This window comes from Takifugu flavidus, chromosome 17 (genome assembly GCF_003711565.1).
Source record: "Takifugu flavidus isolate HTHZ2018 chromosome 17, ASM371156v2, whole genome shotgun sequence".
In the NCBI taxonomy this organism is placed as follows: domain Eukaryota; kingdom Metazoa; phylum Chordata; class Actinopteri; order Tetraodontiformes; family Tetraodontidae; genus Takifugu; species Takifugu flavidus.
Genome location: NC_079536.1, coordinates 3610073 through 3626433, shown reverse-complemented (window position 1 = coordinate 3626433; position 16361 = coordinate 3610073). Strand labels below are relative to the sequence as shown.

At 47.2% G+C, this 16361-nt stretch overlaps 2 protein-coding genes across 4 annotated transcripts; both read left to right on the top strand.

The window, feature by feature from the left end:
• Positions 1–617: 617 nt before the first annotated feature.
• On the top strand, positions 618–4454 carry lztfl1 (leucine zipper transcription factor-like 1). The gene is made up of 10 exons (XM_057013335.1): positions 618–919; positions 1204–1328; positions 1457–1651; positions 2597–2654; positions 3000–3071; positions 3155–3220; positions 3300–3377; positions 3472–3648; positions 3720–3823; positions 3891–4454. The coding sequence occupies exons 1-10, from the start codon at positions 917–919 to the stop codon at positions 3907–3909; spliced, it is 897 nt and encodes a 298-aa protein (XP_056869315.1). The 5' UTR covers positions 618–916; the 3' UTR covers positions 3910–4454.
• A 2894-nt stretch (positions 4455–7348) lies between these two features.
• On the top strand, positions 7349–9838 carry ccr9b (chemokine (C-C motif) receptor 9b). Of its 3 annotated transcripts, none has more exons than XM_057013333.1 (3): positions 7349–7367; positions 7773–7834; positions 8529–9838. In XM_057013333.1, exons 2-3 carry the CDS (start codon positions 7778–7780, stop codon positions 9585–9587), a joined length of 1116 nt encoding a protein of 371 aa, XP_056869313.1. In that variant the 5' UTR covers positions 7349–7367; positions 7773–7777; the 3' UTR covers positions 9588–9838. The 3 variants fall into 3 exon arrangements, with proteins under 3 accessions (XP_056869313.1, XP_056869312.1, XP_056869314.1); XM_057013332.1 differs by lacking the exon at positions 7349–7367 and adding an exon at positions 7425–7689; XM_057013334.1 differs by lacking the exons at positions 7349–7367; positions 7773–7834 and adding an exon at positions 7871–8290.
• The last annotated feature ends 6523 nt before the right edge of the window (positions 9839–16361 follow it).

Below are 16361 nucleotides of genomic sequence, written 5' to 3'. Positions count from 1 at the left end.
AACAAACCAACTGACTCCAAAGAAACTGAATGGAAAAGACTGTGGAGTAAGAATCACTAGATTGCACAGTGGCTTAAGCAATGCAAAGTGTTGTGAACATCATTATTGTTGGTTAAAATATGGAACCTTTTCAGTGTGGGGGAAAAAACAAAGAAAATAAAGATAATGGGGCCCTCATTGTCTCCTTCCTTATACTACTTTGACTTAGATCTCTCTGGTGATTTTTTACACACTGCTGCCATCTACAGCTGAACAGTTTAGAAAAGCCTTCTGTTACAAACTACTTTATCATCCCGTGTGACGATGCTAAACGTTTATTCACTCAGTTTGCAGAAGGATTTAAACTGCCTCATCTGGATTTATATCTTTAAAAATATTACGAATTAGTTTCTTCTCATACGATAAGACTTGAACGAGATAAAACCCGGAAATGAAAGAACATTTTTTTTAAAACCGCGGTAAAAACTAAACGTAACCGAACAAATAAACAGATTTATAAGTACATGGAAAAATATATTATTTTTAAAAAGGTAACCAAACAAGCGAGAAAGTGCAAAGCCAAATCCTGACGTTCCATTTTACGTACTTCATGCACGTACATGCGTCTTTGAACGCACCCCTGGTAACCAAGGCAATGACGCTTTCCTCTGTTACCAAGGCACTCGCGAGGCAAACATTAGCTACTAGCTAGGCTAACCAGTCAGATAATCTCACAGCGTTAATACAAGCGGTGTTTAGCTATTTGACGGTGGTTAGATATCAACGTTGTCATCGACTCCAGCAGTTTTACCCACTTAATCCCGTAGCCATTCCGCAGCGTGGCGTGAATAACAGGCCGAATAAGCCGTTTTTGTCCTATCCAAGATCTCAGTCTTGAAGCCAAGTTATTGATATAACCGGCAGCTACACAGCCGTCATGGTAAGAAGTTCTTATCGCTTGCTGTTGATGTTGAACAACATTACATGTTTGCTTTACCATTAGCTTCCTAAACATTTCACTCAAGGCGAGGACGTGGCGCTATTAGCATCCCTGTGCTTCATGTAGCACGTCTGTTATGCTTTGAAAAAGGCCTTGTGGTATAATACCGCTAAATATTGCCCTGAAGTTAGCCTTTAAGCTCACCCGAGGGAGATTTACACCAACAATCTCCACCTCCGTCTTTCAAAGCTGTTGACAGTCTTTGTCTTATTGTCTCTGTGCAGGCTGAGTTTGGCTTTAATGAACACCACCAGAATGAAGTCATCAACTACATGCGATTTGCTCGTTCAAAGAGGATTTTGAGACTAAAAACTATTGATTCATGTTTTGAGGAACTCAAAGAAAGCAGGTAACTGGAGTGTGTGTGTGTGTGTGTGTGTGTGTGTGTGTGTGTGTGTGTGTGTGTGTTTTAGCTTCATTTAAATGGGAAGAATGAGGCTCTTTCGTTTGATCAACCAGTGTCACCTTTCTCTGAAGGTTGGTGGAGGACACTTTCACTGTGGACGAAGTGAGGGAAATGTTGGACGGGCTGCAGACGGTGGTGCGCGACGAGGTGGAGATGGAGCTCATCAACACAGCCCACACCAACGTGCTCCTGCTCAGGCAGCTGTTTTCTCAGGCGGAGAAGTTTTACCTTCGACTGCAGAGTGACATTTCAGAGCTGGAGAACAGGTGAGAACAACCGAGATTACTACCTAATAATTCATGATTAGAACATACAGGTACAGACATGACCAGGTTATCTCTTGCTACCTCTGAAGACACCCTCGTTTTATTGGGGAGAAAAACCCCCACTTTGTTCCACTTCCTCCATATGACAGTCAACGACCAGTCAGAAAGGTTATTGCAGAACCATGGCCTACTATGCGAATGTAAAGAATTGCAGAGGCTTCTAGAAACCAGGGTTTCACTCGTCAACCAAGTTGCAAACCACATATTCAGGGGACGATTGTCACACAGAGTAGTGAAAGCTGAGCAACACCCTCCCTTCATGACTTTAGGGCTAATAATACTTGCACAATTCTGCATTTTTGATGCGTGACGTGCTAAAGCAGGTTTAGACCGTGTCTCTCTGGTTTTCACATGAACTCCAGTTAACACCTGACCTCTGGGCCATTTCGCTTTGGCGGAATACAGCGCTCTTGGGTTTGTTGTTGCACATATGTAGTGGGTGGTTCTGCGATCCCTAAATATCGCTTCTGCATCGCTCTACGTACGTGACTGATGCGGCGTTTAAAGGGGAGGAATACGCCCCGTGTTTGAGCCTACGTGTGTTCTGCTGCCTTTTGAAAACCACATTTGAACCTTCTGGGGAGCTGTTCTGCTCACCACAAGGCTTTAATCAGTGCTGGTGCTAAACTGCCATTCAGAACAACACATGTTATTTTCACATGCTACAGACGCCTAGCTGCCTGACTGAAATGGCAAAAACAGCAACATGATGTGCAAAGATGAGCGGGCTACATCCGCTTTACCGCTCCTCACAAATATTGACCTTCCCTTCATTTTAACCTGCTATTTTCTCATTTCTAATGCTGAGGTTTTGTTAATAAAAAAAAAAAAGTAAATCCGATGTAGTCGTGAAATAAAATTACTTGTTTTATTTCAACTCTACAGGGAACTGCTGGAACAAGTGGCCGAATTTGAGAAGACTGATTTTAAAAGCGCCGATAAGGTGAGTGTAGATGTCGAGCGCCTTCACACTCAGCCTGTGCAACGACAGCAGCGCTGTTGTGAGGAGTTTCCACACGTGGCTCTGCGGTTCAAGGTGTACGCGGCACGGTCACAGTTGAAGAAAAAACAAATCAAGCTGAAACTTAAATTGTGCTTGGGTTGGGTCATTCACCATCCATCAGGTTTCTCAGTGAGCTACGCAGGTGTTGCTGTGTTGTGTGGAAAACCACTTTCTGGTGCTCACGGTGCTGAAATGTGTGAGAGTGTGCTTCTTTCTCCTGGATTTATACCTGGATGCTAGTAATTATGGTTCAACCGGTATTTATGGTCTGTGATGTTTTCCCAGATAAACCAGGAGACAAACAAATCCAAACTAGCCCCTCTGAATGAATCCGGAGTGGCTGAACTTCTTAACAGGGTAAACCTGCCGTTTTAAATCATATGGAGGTTAATTAGGGAAGGTTGCTCCCTCTTCACACCCTTGTCTTCATCTTCCTGCAGGAGATCTCAAGACTGCAGGAGGAAAATGATAAACTGAAGGCCAGGCTACGGTCTTTAGAATCCCAGGTAGGGCTAATGGCTCCAGTTGTTTAAGCACACAGCATCTTATATACCCTGGTAATCTTTGCCTGACTGATTCTCGTAGGCGATGAGTGCACTGGATGAGAAAACCAGAGCTGAGAGAGCTCTGAAGGACCTCCAGAAGGGCCAAGGTGAAGATACGGTAATGTGAAAGCTGGCAGATATATTTTCCATCCCTGAGCTGCAGTGTAATGATGGAGGAGCTGACTCCTCTTTGGGTTTGTTGGCTCCTCCAGTTGTCCGTTAAAGCTCAGGATATCAGCAGCCTGGAGAACACGGTGGCAGCTCTGAAGGAAGATTACGAAAGGTGTCTCAGCGCCAGCGCCGCTTCTCAGAAGGACCTGCAGGAGAACCTGGTCTCATCCAAGCACCAGTTCCTGCGAGTGCAGGAGCAGCTCGCGCTGGCAGAGAAGGTCCGGCACGTGAATCAGCCTCCTCCGGTACTTCAGCTGTCCAGTCACACCTCATGTGTTCACATCTCCAGGAGCTGGAGAAGAAGTTCCAGCAGACCGCGGCGTACCGCAACATGAAGGAGATCCTGACCAAGAAGAACGAGCAGATCAAGGAACTGAGGAAACAGCTGCAGAGGTGGCCTCACCTTTGGCGTCTCCATCGTCAACGGCTCTTTAACAGAGAAATATCATTTGCGTTTCAGATACGAGCCGAATGAATGAGCGGGAGCCAAAGACGGCAGGACGATCGGGCGGGAAGATTACGCCAACGCTAACGGAGGACGACCTTCACACATACTTTTGTTCTCCTCATCTGGACTCACGCGCAGTCGCCGTCATACTTCACTCCATGTTCTATGCAAATACTGTCACGCTCCGGTTCGAAGAGGCCTTGTTCATTTCTTTGGTTGACACGTGTCCCCGAAGCCCCGCGGTCCGATCCGCCAGGTGTGATGTTTCGCTACGTAGCTTTGCTTCCATCCATCGCCGTTTTAATTTAATATTCAAATCAGCGTTTCCCACCCAGATTTCATCCTTTCTGCTGCATATCAGGTGGCGCAAAGTTTGCTTTAGTGTGACGCCATAAAGCTCTAGAACATTTCTGTCTTGAAATTTGAATATAAAGGTCACAGCGATGACGTGATGCTCTTGTAGAGTACTGATACTTCTGTCCTGTACTACAATTGTAGCTAGACGTGCTTTTGTTTGTTTTTGTGCCGAATATCAGGTAATAAATGGTTTGAACAAAAAAGGGGTGATCATTATTCATATACTGTAGAGACGCACGGACGTGAAACATTTAAATCATTCTCAGTGAGCGCCGCAAGGGGACGCCAAACTCACCTTTATACTTTAATATGGTTTAGGGACCCGATGTGAGAACGTACTTAAGTGAGGATTAGGGTCAATAAGTGTATGTTTTAACACCAGAATCAGCAGAACTAGGAACCCTGACTCTCAGCAGGACAGAAATGGCCCAATGAGGTCGTGTTCTGAGTCCCGGCGTTTTCATCACTTGCTCGGCTGCAGCGCTGCTTGTTTTTCTTCTTCTGCCCTGATCACCAGCCAGTCAACCGTCAACCACTGTTGTTTTCAGCGAAACTCTTGGAGACCACAAACCATCCTGACTTAAGACCTGCTGTGCTTTACATGCCCAAGGTGAAAACAAAACAAAGAATGTGCACAATTGTGGGAAAACTTGTTTCAAAGAGGATGCTGATGGGTAACATGTCAGAGCAGTAATAAATCACAGCCAACAGAAAGTGGTAACTTGTGTCTGTCAGTGCTACAAAGAACCTTAGAGGAAGAGAGATACAAAAAGTGCTAATAAATTCAACAACATCAAAGATGACTTTCCTGTGAAATGACGGGCCATCAAAGGGGTTTTCTCAGTTTCACGACAGCAACTTGTTGTGGTTACATTTTTTCCAGAATCCTGGTGGACTTTCTCTTAAAGATTTGCTAAAATTTGTCATAGCAACAAAAAAAATCTCCTGTTGATGTGTTTTAAAATTGGATAAAATCCTTTTGCATTGTATTCTCATAGAGATGAGCAGTTAGCTTAAGAATCGTCAGACTGCTGTAGAATGTTCATTATCACATTTTTGATCACGTACACACAGTGAAGTGTTTTTTTCAGTCAAAATGATTTGCTAGCATGCAGCAGATATCTTGGATCTTGAGTAGATGTTTGGCCAACATAAGCACTTGTTTCTTTCATTATGCATCATCTTGGTGTTCAGATCAACAGATTTGCACATTACAGCCACTTTAGCTACGCTGTCTCACCATATCTGGGCTTTTATCTGTGAAGCATGAGATTTGAGTGAGGCAACAAATGTAATTTCTGTACTTTTGGTGGATTAGGTGACTGAAAGCAGACCAATTTTTAACAGTTGGAGGGTTGTAAGGTCAAAGGCCAGCCGACCCTTAGTAATCACAGCTCAGCAGTGTCGTAAGACACCCCTCCCCCGACTGGTCCTTTAGCCTTCACTAAACCTTCTGACATCTGTGACGTTTGCAACTTTTTCAGTTTAATGTTTAAATTCTAGCGCTAATTTTTGGATACATTTACAACCAACTGTCGTCCTGGAAATACTGGATGTAGTTGTGTTCAAAGTGACACCCTTGAAGGGGGGGTGGTTAATTCTTGCATTTATTCTGCTCACCCTGTTCATGGTTCTTTTGTGATCCTTATCCGGGTTCCTAGTGTGATGATGGTTGTCATGGGAGTGGCCGACCCGAGACTCGGCTGCACGGGTGTCAGGAAGCAACATTTGGTGGTCAGCGTTGCGAGTGAAACCTTTTGCTCTCACACTTTCTACGTCAGCCTGTTCCCAGGAGAAGAACACAGATGCGATCGCACCGACTGTGATTAAAACTGAGAAACACAGCCGGCATTGTGTGGGCTGCAGGTCCAGAGCCGTGTGCTCGAGACGGAAAATGTTGCATCAGATCGAGCAATGAGACCGCGAGAAGAGAGCGGAGGCCCAACATTCCTACAGTACAACCACAGTTGTCTAAAACCCAGCCGCTCTTCTCAGCGGGGGTTTTTGTTATGCTGTCCTGGTGAACTATGTGATCGTTGTGTCATTCCACCCATTTCCCCTTTTGCTGGCAGTGCCAGTGAACTCTGGTATTCCCTCTTAACACGGAAAGTTCTTGTTTCTCCACCAAAACAAGAAGTGGAATCAAGTTTAGACCCACCATGTGGTTCACAGACAGCAGACCAGTTGGTGGATGCCCTGGAGACCACAAACCATGGGTGACAAGTGACCTGAAGGTCCTTTTGAACAAGAAGAAGACGGCCTTCACTGCTGGGGACCCGGCTGAGCTCAGGAGAGTACAGAAGGAACTGAAACGCAGTCTGAAGGAGAGCAAGGACGCCTACAGGAAGAAGCTGGAGGAGAGACTGGAGAGGAACCAGACCAGGGATGTTTGGAGTGGGATGAGGACAATCCCTGGCTTCCAGAAGAAAGGAATACGCTCAGCTGATGGGAACGTGGACCAAGCTAATGAGTTGAACCAGTTTTTCAACAGGTTTGATTCCAGCTCCCCCTCCCCCAGCTGTCCCAATATTCCTCTGGATAACAAGGGGTCCCCTTCACACCTCCCAGAGCCCCTAACACCTCTGCCAACTTCTTCCCCCTCCCCCCTGCTGACACCCTACATGGATCCCAGCATGTCACCCATCCCCCCGACAGGACTATCCTTCACGTCTGGCCAGGTGAGGAGAGAGCTGGAGAGGCTCAACCAGAGAAAGGCTGCCGGACCGGACGGCATCAGCCCACGAGTGCTGAGGAGCTGCTCCAGGCAGCTGTGTGGAATACTGCAGCACCTGTTCAACCAGAGCCTTCATCTTCAGAGGATCCCAGTGCTTTGGAAGACATCCTGCCTGGTCCCGGTGCCGAAGAAGACCCATCCTGTGGCACCGAGTGACTACAGGCCAATAGCACTGATGTGTGTGTGATATGGTACCGTGGTAAAAATGTGTAGTTAAAACAAGAGCAACGCGCCCCCGCCTGTGTGAGAAATGTAACTAAGTAACTAAGATACGCTTCCTGCTATGTAACCTTCCCTGTATTGTAATAAAAGGAGACAATGCTGGGGGAGAGCGTGAGTCTCCAGGACAGCGCGAAGGCAAGCGTGGCTGTAACGGAGCGGGACTCCCCTTGGCCAAGGTAGAAAAGGAACTTTGACGTCTGGTCTCAAGTTGTGGTGAACTTCGGTCGTGCCTGGCTGAGTACACTTCTGAGGATTTCGACAACAAGATTCACTTCTTCTAGTTCACCCTAAAAGAAATATTCATCGCCCCTGTGCTTCAGACGGCCGGGCAGAGCGGAGTGTGGCTCAACAGGTCATGTGCAGCACTTGGGCTGCGTGCGCAGTTTCACGTGATGTGTGGTTTGGGGGAAACTATATAATCTGCAAAGATGAGTGCATTCAGGTTAGCGCTGGTAAAGCACCTCCAGGTTGTGATTCTCTGTCTCTGCATCTCAGCAAGTGAGAGCTGCACTGTGGGGAACACACTTTAAGTTTCGCTTGCTGTCGAGTTCAACTGTGACTGATTCATTCTTGTCTTTCAGCGATCATGGTTGAGCCGTTTGCAGCCTTTATGACAACAACAAGTCTGGATTATTCTTTAACTGTGAGTATTATTGGGGGTTATTATCTGAAACCTACAAACTGCTCGTGTTAAAAAAAAAAAACCCTGCTAATGCACGCGTGATATTGTGAGAATGAAAGTTAAAACCAGACAGCCGCTACTCTCTCCACCTTTGTTAAACCTGATGTTGTTCGTAACGCTCCAGGTACAGCCGCGTTATCTAAAGCCAACATCTGCTTTGTGCACAGCATCACATTTTCCATGCACGGCTCACCCAACCGCCTATCTCTACCCTACATCTAAACCCGATGCGTCTGGGGTGCTGAGGTCTGCTGCGGGCCCCCCTTTCGCGGCCCCCCTAAGGATCGCAGATTGGGTTCCTCACCCCCGATCCAGGCTCGTGTTACTGCAGGAAGTTGTGCAGTATTGTGGTTTTCGCTTGCGCAGACACAACACCTGCACCTGAAACCTCCCCATTTTTTTTTGAACATTCTCTGGGTAACTTTCTCGTCACCACCTGCATTTGATGTCATGAAACCGTGTCCTCGTTTGAATCACAGTGTTTACATTTGCTCCTTCAAACCATCCCATTTCTGTCCCTGGCCCTGCTCAAGGTTTCTTCCTGCTACGAAGGAGGGTTTTCCCTAAATGGTTGCCAGTGTGAAGACACCAATAAAGCATTTTGTTCTTTGAATGTCTTTTTTCATATTGTGCTTTTTTCCATATCTCCTCGCAGAACCTGTCTGACTATGACGAAGACTATGATATTGGGCCGACGGAGAACTCGGGCATGTGTGACAAGAGCTGGGTCAGGTCCTTTCGCAGCCATTACGAACCCCCTCTCTTCTGGATCATCTTCATCCTCGGCGCCGTCGGGAACCTGCTGGTGGTCTGGATCTACAGCACCGAGCGCAACCGCCTAAAAACCATGACGGACGTGTACCTGCTGAACCTGGCCGTGGCCGACCTCCTCTTCCTGAGCACGCTGCCCTTCTGGGCCATGGACGCCGTCAGCGGCTGGGACTTTGGCGTGGCCCTCTGTAAAATGGTGTCTGCCGTCTACAGGATCAACTTCTTCAGCAGCATGCTGCTGCTCACCTGCATCAGCGTGGACCGCTACATCTCTATCGTGCAGGTGACCAAGGCTCAAAACACGAAGAAGCAGAGGTTGTTCTGCAGTAAACTCATCTGCCTGGGTGTCTGGATGGTCTCCGCCCTCCTGGCCCTGCCGGAGTTCATCTTCGCCAAGGTGAAGACTGACCTGAAAGACCAGTCCTTCTGCACTCTGGTCTACTGGAACAACGAAGACAACCGGACTAAGATCTTGGTCCTATCCATTCAGATCTGCATGGGCTTCTGTCTTCCATTGTTGTTCATGTTCTTCTGCTACTCCTTCATCATCCGCACGCTGCTGCAGGCCAGGAGCTTCCAGAAGCACAAGGCGCTGCGCGTCATCTTCGCCGTGGTGTTGGCGTTCATCCTGTCTCAGCTTCCCTTCAACGCTCTGCTGATATTCGAGGCCACGCAGGCAGCCAACACCACGCTGACCAACTGCCAAACCATCAGCGGCTTTAATGTGGTCGAGCAGGTTGCCAAGAGCTTGGCGTACACCCACGCCTGCCTCAACCCGTTCCTCTATGTCTTCATCGGTGTTCGGTTCCGGCAGGACCTCCTGAGGATAGCCAAGGGGTGCGCCGGCAGGCTGGGCTACGGTGGGCACAGTAAGCCTCCAGTTGTCCCAAAACGTCCCTCAGTCATGTCGGACACGGACACTACCCCCGCCCTTTCCATATAGACGCCCATTTTCCCAGAATCCTCATGCTTCGCCTCATGCTTTTCACTTTTAACTCATAGAGCAACAACAACAAACTCTTAGCAGTCACAGTTTAATGAATTTGACACTTCCCTGACATTGTATAAACTGTGGAGTTCTGTAAATACTATATTTTTCTGTTGTTTGATTATGTATGCTAATGTTGTATTGTGTGGGTTTTTTCTTTTTTGATAAGTATTAGAACAATTAAACATGGTTTTATTAGTGTTCAAGTGTTGCAATTCTCTTTATACATGCACTCACAACAGGATCTGGGGATATCAGTGCATATCAATACAGTTTCGGGTGCTTTTCAGGGCAACCATCGATGCGTGATTGAAGTGTTGTTAACGGCCTAACGTGCATCTTGTGGTAGGAAGCCAGCTTAAGTCTGGCCTCGACATTCAAAGGAGGTTTTTTCGGTCTGACGAGGCAGTCTGAGGTTGGCATCGACACCGGCGACTGTTGAGCTCTGACGCTGACTCATTGGTTTCGCTGTGAGTGGTAACGGATGCCCATTGAGACTGATGTGAAAGAGAGTCACCGCAATGGCTTTACGACGGCTGCGGTTGAGACAAGGTGGCAGACGAGCCGGCAGTGGGAAGGCTACCGTTGGAAGCGACACAATACAAAACTAAAACTGGTGGGACGGTGCCTGGTGTCTTGCTTGTAATTATTATGGTTTCATCACACACAGAAACCACTACAAATATCCTGACACAAATCAGAAAATCTGAGAATGGGAATCACGAAAAGAGAATGACCGTGACCCCGTCCTCATACTGTGTTCATTACATTGTTAAAACCCTGCTTTTCATCCTCAGTGCAGTGCCCTCGTGCAGTTGTAGATACGTGTGAATCAGGCCCGGAAAGCAAACACAACAGTGTCACTTTAGTTGCTGTTGGCGACAACTTTGACTTGTGGTTGTTTTGAGCTCACATTCTGAGTTGGCAATCGATGACAGATGCAAAGGGCAAAATCACGATCTCCATTAAAGAGCTACTAAATCTCAACAGTGGAACTAATGACAGTGATACGACATTTACCATCAAGGAATCACAGCCATTATTCTAAAGTCACGAGCAACCGGGGGCCATTAGGAGAACTTCCGGTCTCTGGAAGGTTGTGTGAGAGTTTCTCTGAAAGCTTCTGGGATCGAACGAAATTGTTTCAATATTAGGATGAAGGAAGAGAGAAGGTCTGCAAAGCTAATGCGGAAATCAAAGCACATCACAGGTCAAACATAGTGGAGATCAAAGCAGAAAAGTGGATTTTATGTCCCCTGCTAGCTTATGTCGACTGACGTAGAAAGAACAGTGTAAACAACAGATGCAGGAAGTAGATCTAGCCCACTGAAGCGTAAACCTGGAATGTTATTGTGGCGTCTGAGGTCGGCCCCAGACGAATGAACCCTACCTGCAGAATTCAGGTGAGACCACACTCTTTCATTTCCCCTCGCTTCTCTCACGACAGGAAACCCTGAGCCAAGCGATGAAGAACGCACTTCTGCTGAGGCCTCGCTCAGGATTTCCTTGGGGATCCAAACGTGCACAGATGGGCTGAGTCGTGCCCATAAGGGTGCAGATATACACTGCGCCACAGCGCACGCGTTGAATGTGCGTTTGCCTGCACGTTTACTTCCACTTCTGTGCACAACATCTCTCACCAGTCTGAAGGTGGCATATTCAACCTGGGCCTGGGCATAAAAACATCCTCATTATGGAGAAATTGAATGACAGCATGCTTTATTTTAATATTTTACATCAAACATTCCACAGCTAGGCCTGCTGAAATGGAATAAATGACATGAGGATTGTATTTTCCCAACAACGCGGCCATTGTTCTGGCCAGTGGGTTTAATGTCGCGAGTTCAGGCCGAGTGTGGCAGGAAGATCTTGTCATGCCCCTTTAAAAAAGGAGAAACTGAAAGAAATGTGACTGTTGCAAAATGCTGTTTAACTTTCGGAACAGCAGTAGGTGTCGACATGTGATTAAACCATCTCCAGCAGCTGACTGTCACATACACAGGAGATGAAGTGGTTCCTCCCGCTGGCATGTTTTGACCTCATTCTGTGATGAAAATGAATCAGGATTCAATTCAATCCCCAAAAGAATGCTGCTGAAACGACCTTCTGCTTTCTCCGCAGGGTCTCAGAATCCCTTTGCTCTCTACATAGAACATCACCGGCCGATGAAAGAATTCTTTTGGCTCCTCATTTTTGTGAGAAATTGTGTGATTTTTCTATAATTTCATCTAATTTTCTTTCTATAAAATCACATTGAAACTAAGAAATTTTAGGGAGGAAATGGTTCTCTGGTGTAACTGACGATTCAGAGATGTGTGAAAGATATAAATGGTCCACAGGTGGTCCTTCTGAGGAGGGAGGGGGGGGTGTTAATGGTTTCATAAGTGTTTGTTGCTGTTTCAGGGTGAGAAATAGGAAACCTGTTTATCCTGTGCAGTCACCTCAGGGTGCTGTTATACACAAATATCATATTTGATACCATTGAAAGCAGAAAAGTAGAATTTGTGATAATCAGAACATTAAGGAAGATGAAGAGGCGATTGTATTTTCTTTTTCTTTTAATCGTGAAGGGAAAATGGAGAAAACAATTGAATAATGTGTCCATCATCATTATTATATTTTATTTTAATAAAAAGAAATCCAAAAAAAGCCAGAAGTGTTGACTGTTGTGGGTACTTTTTTACAGCGCAACTTTCAGTGGAACTGTGGTTGCTTACCAGCAGCTACCACACGGTGGCGTAGCTTCCCCGGTTTTTCGCCAGTGGCGCAGGCTGGCAGCAAAACACACATGTTGGCGCCATCTAGTGACCCCGTTAACGTGAGCGGGGGACAGCTCATCTCCAGGAACTCCCCCGGATGCAACCGTCTCCACTTCCTGAAGGTTGTCCCATTCCCAAGAGCTGCGGGCGGACAGGCGGATGGAGCGCACCACTAATATTCCGTCGCTATCCCAGCACACTAATCAGCACCGGAGAGAAATCTTATTGATTAACAACCCCCCCCCCCCCCAAAAAAAACCCCAAACAACAAAGAAAAGCTCTGGAATGTGTGGTGAAGAATGCTCAAGAACCACAAGTAGAGCAGCACCTGTGGTTTGGGGACATCCCATCCATCTTTGTGCACAGGGGGAATTATCTACATGTGCGTGAGGGAAGGAAGAGAGGGATGCCGGGAGGGCAGGGAGCGCCTGAGTAATAGGGGAGGCGGAGAAAGCACGTGTGACCCGCTGACATCAACAGTCGGGTTCCTGGTTCGCTTCTTTGGACTTTTCAGCTTCCAACACTTGTATGACAACAAATAAAATCATTAGAATATAAACGCCCAGAAACGATGTTAAGGATAATACAAGTACAATAGGAAACACCGGTCTGAAGGGACTGTGAGCCTTTCTCAAAGGAGAAAAAGAAGATCTTTACACCTCCCCCCACGTAAAAAGACACGTAATGGAACTCGGACCTCCACAATTTCAGCCCAAACTGGGATCCCCTTATCGTCCGCCATCTCTCCCACAGCTAATATTTCACTTCAGCTCCCAGCCCCAACAGAATGAGAGACGTTTCCATTTCACGTCAGTCATTTCCTGTTACCTGTGCGGTGATAAGTGTTTGACTGACTGCGGGCGTCGTTAGTCACTGTCCGGCTGCGAGTGACAGCGGCAGATTGACGCTGATGATGAGCGTGTTGGGGAAAGAGTGTAAGCGGAGAGGCGAGGATGATGAACGCGCTTACGCATGTAGGGCGACAACAGGGGGCTGAAAAGAGGACATTTTCAGCCGCTGTTATGGGAAAATACGGAGCCATGATAGATCGCCGTGAGCCTGGAGGTATCGCTCCGTGTAAATCGCACTGAATATTAATTATTTCTATTTTGGTCTTCTAAAGGTCAAAGGTCAAGGCCTTTGTAGGACAACGGAGGGTTTAAATTGAATTGGTGTTTTATTTTGACAGGATTTATTATACTGTTTTGTCCAGGAAGTTCCTTTCCGGTGACGTGTGCTTCAAGATTGATGCAGTTTCTAAGAAAACTGCTCTTAATAGCTGGTAGTTGCTAACGTAGGCTGATGAGATTCTTTGTTTGCAAGCACTGTTAGCCTAAAGACTAGCCTCATTTGTGGAATTAGTAATATCTTAGAACGGCACCTGATGTTAGCTTCTGTTAGCTCATCGATAACGTTATTAGTCTGATTATATAATGTTCTAGCTAAAGCTAACCAAAGGCGTTTGCTATTCGTGTGTCTTTAACCAGGTAAGGCACTACCAACCTGACAAAAAAAATAAATCAAACTGCGAGGTCAAGAAGTTCAATTTGCGGCCTTTTTTGGAACATGTTCCCACCCCCACATGACCCCCCCCCCCTCCATTTCAGACAGAGAAAAAAGTGAGATGGATGGGCCGACTCTGACTCGCTGCTCTACCTGAGGAGTCGAAACAAAAGAGCAATCTCTACCTGTAGGACTGTGGGAGTGGAGGCTTTGATCTGGACCAGCAGCAGAGAGTAGTTTGATGAAATATTGATGCTTTTCTTTTGGTTTTTCTTTCTTAACTGTGTCCTGTGGGAGCTCGCGATGTGTGCTCGGAACCACAATTCTCCACACATGAGGATGGACGTTGGTCAGACGCTCTTTCAGGTCCTAGTGGACCTGCTGGGGATGACCCTCTACTCAGGGTTGGGCCGGGGAGGGTCCATGGTTTTAGTTTTCCAATCGATCGGAAGCGGAGGTATTGTTAATCAATACATTTCAACACGCACAAATGACTGACAACATGCGTTTGACAGCAAAGTCCACACATGACTGAAATCTTTATTTCGCGCGGGGTCAGACCGGACTCGTTTGAGGTCAGAGATTTGCTCCGTCCTCTTGTTGGAACGTCTTGGAGAGCCACCGGGGGGACGAGGCGCACAATTCCAGCATTGAGGAGTCGCCAGAGGCCCAGTATAAGCCGGGGTGATATGGTTCCAACTGGAAACTCAGAAACTTTGACTTTGTTTGAGTGACCCACATTCTCCACCCAACGATGATCTCTTTGCAATGGAGGGAAGAAATGAATATTGATAACTGCCTCCAGTGCTTTTGTGGGAAATTTAAGAGGCCAAAACGCTCCAATCAGACCGGGGAAGAAGTGTGAAATACGAGAGGATTTATCGCCGTCCCATGCTCACGTTCAGATAGACGGCCCGCATAATGACTTCTGCGCTGAACGATTGTTTGAACTTAAGGGAAGAGGAGACAGAGGAACGGGGAGAGCTGGTGGGGGTGGTGGGGATGGAGGGAGTCTTTGGAGGAGCCAGGGGCAGGAGACAGTCTGGGAAAGGTCTCGCCTTAAAGCGGCATTAACATGCCTTTCTGTTGGAGTCCATTAGATAATCATTTTCATACCACACAAGGCTCTAAACCCTCTCCGTTTCATTATTCCCTTTTAATCCCGCCTGATAAGGGGGTTCTGGCATCGTTGGTTTTATTATGTCGTCATTTGGATTCAACATGACCCCCACCCCTCCACCCCTGAAACGGGATGCTGTCATGGGGAAAATTGTTTGAATAGGCCAAGTGGATATAGTGTAGTTTGGGGTTTATTATTTCTGACGGGGTCAGAATAAGCGCAAATATACTTTCCTAACTATTGAGAGCCTTATCGCTTGTTCACGCACTAAAGCCATCCCAACCTCCGGCAGAGGAAGGATAGGGTGGGGGTGGGGGGGGGGGGTCTGTCAGTGTTGGGAATGTACAAGTACATCCACATCATAGTTACAACATAGGGGATCCTAAGATGGTGCCTTGTTGAGTTCCCCAATGGAACCGAGAGTAGGGTCTCAAATTGGTCCTGGGTGAAGGCCCAGGGACAGTGTGGTCATCAACCGCCCCATGAAAACAGAAGTAGGTGTGGGGTAACCTGCCTGAAGACCCGTCCTCAACTGAGGCCTCAGGAGGGACTGAGGAAGGAAGGAGGAGAGCCTCCTCCTGGAACAGGGACTTGGGTCCACCATCTGCTGGTGATCTGGGGAGATAAGGGGGGGAGAGAAGTGATAATAACAGTAGGTTTACAGAATATGACAAAACCAACAGGCGAGGACTCATGTGGAGACTATAGTTGAGTCTCCTCGTGGCTCTAAAGTGGAGCGAACCCTTGTGTCGGTCCTGCAGCCGGTCCAGCGCTCACATCTGTGTGAATATAATCTGCTTATTCTGCCGTATCCATTTCACAGTGACATCTGTCCAGCGGCGAAGAATTAAAGGCAAAATTCCAAATGCCTCCGCAACATTCTGCCAAGTATTGATTTACTGCTACTGCTCGTGTAACATACGTGGCCACGCTGAGGTCCGCGTGTTCGCCGGGTGAGATCACGCTCGCCCTTTCTCTCTCGTTGCAGATGCAGATGTTGAGGACGGGAGCTCGGCATTTTCCTTTTCCTGCTCCTGCTGATGTGTGATCACACCTCCCCGCCTGTAGATCTCAGGCAACAAACAACTGTTCCTACTTAATTGGGGTGAGACCTGGGGCTCAAAGGGGGCGCCAAAGGACCCAAACCCCCTGTTTTTTTTTCCACCCCTACCCCACCAGAATCGCTTTGGCTGCAGAGGTGCGTTTGATGTGTGCTTTGGCTCTGCAAACCCGACTCTGGAATATGTTCTTGGGAGACCATTGGTTACTTGCCTCCAGGCAGAATCTCAATCCCCAGGATCCTGCCCCTCTTTGATGAAATACTTTCGGGAGCCGCTAACCCCACTG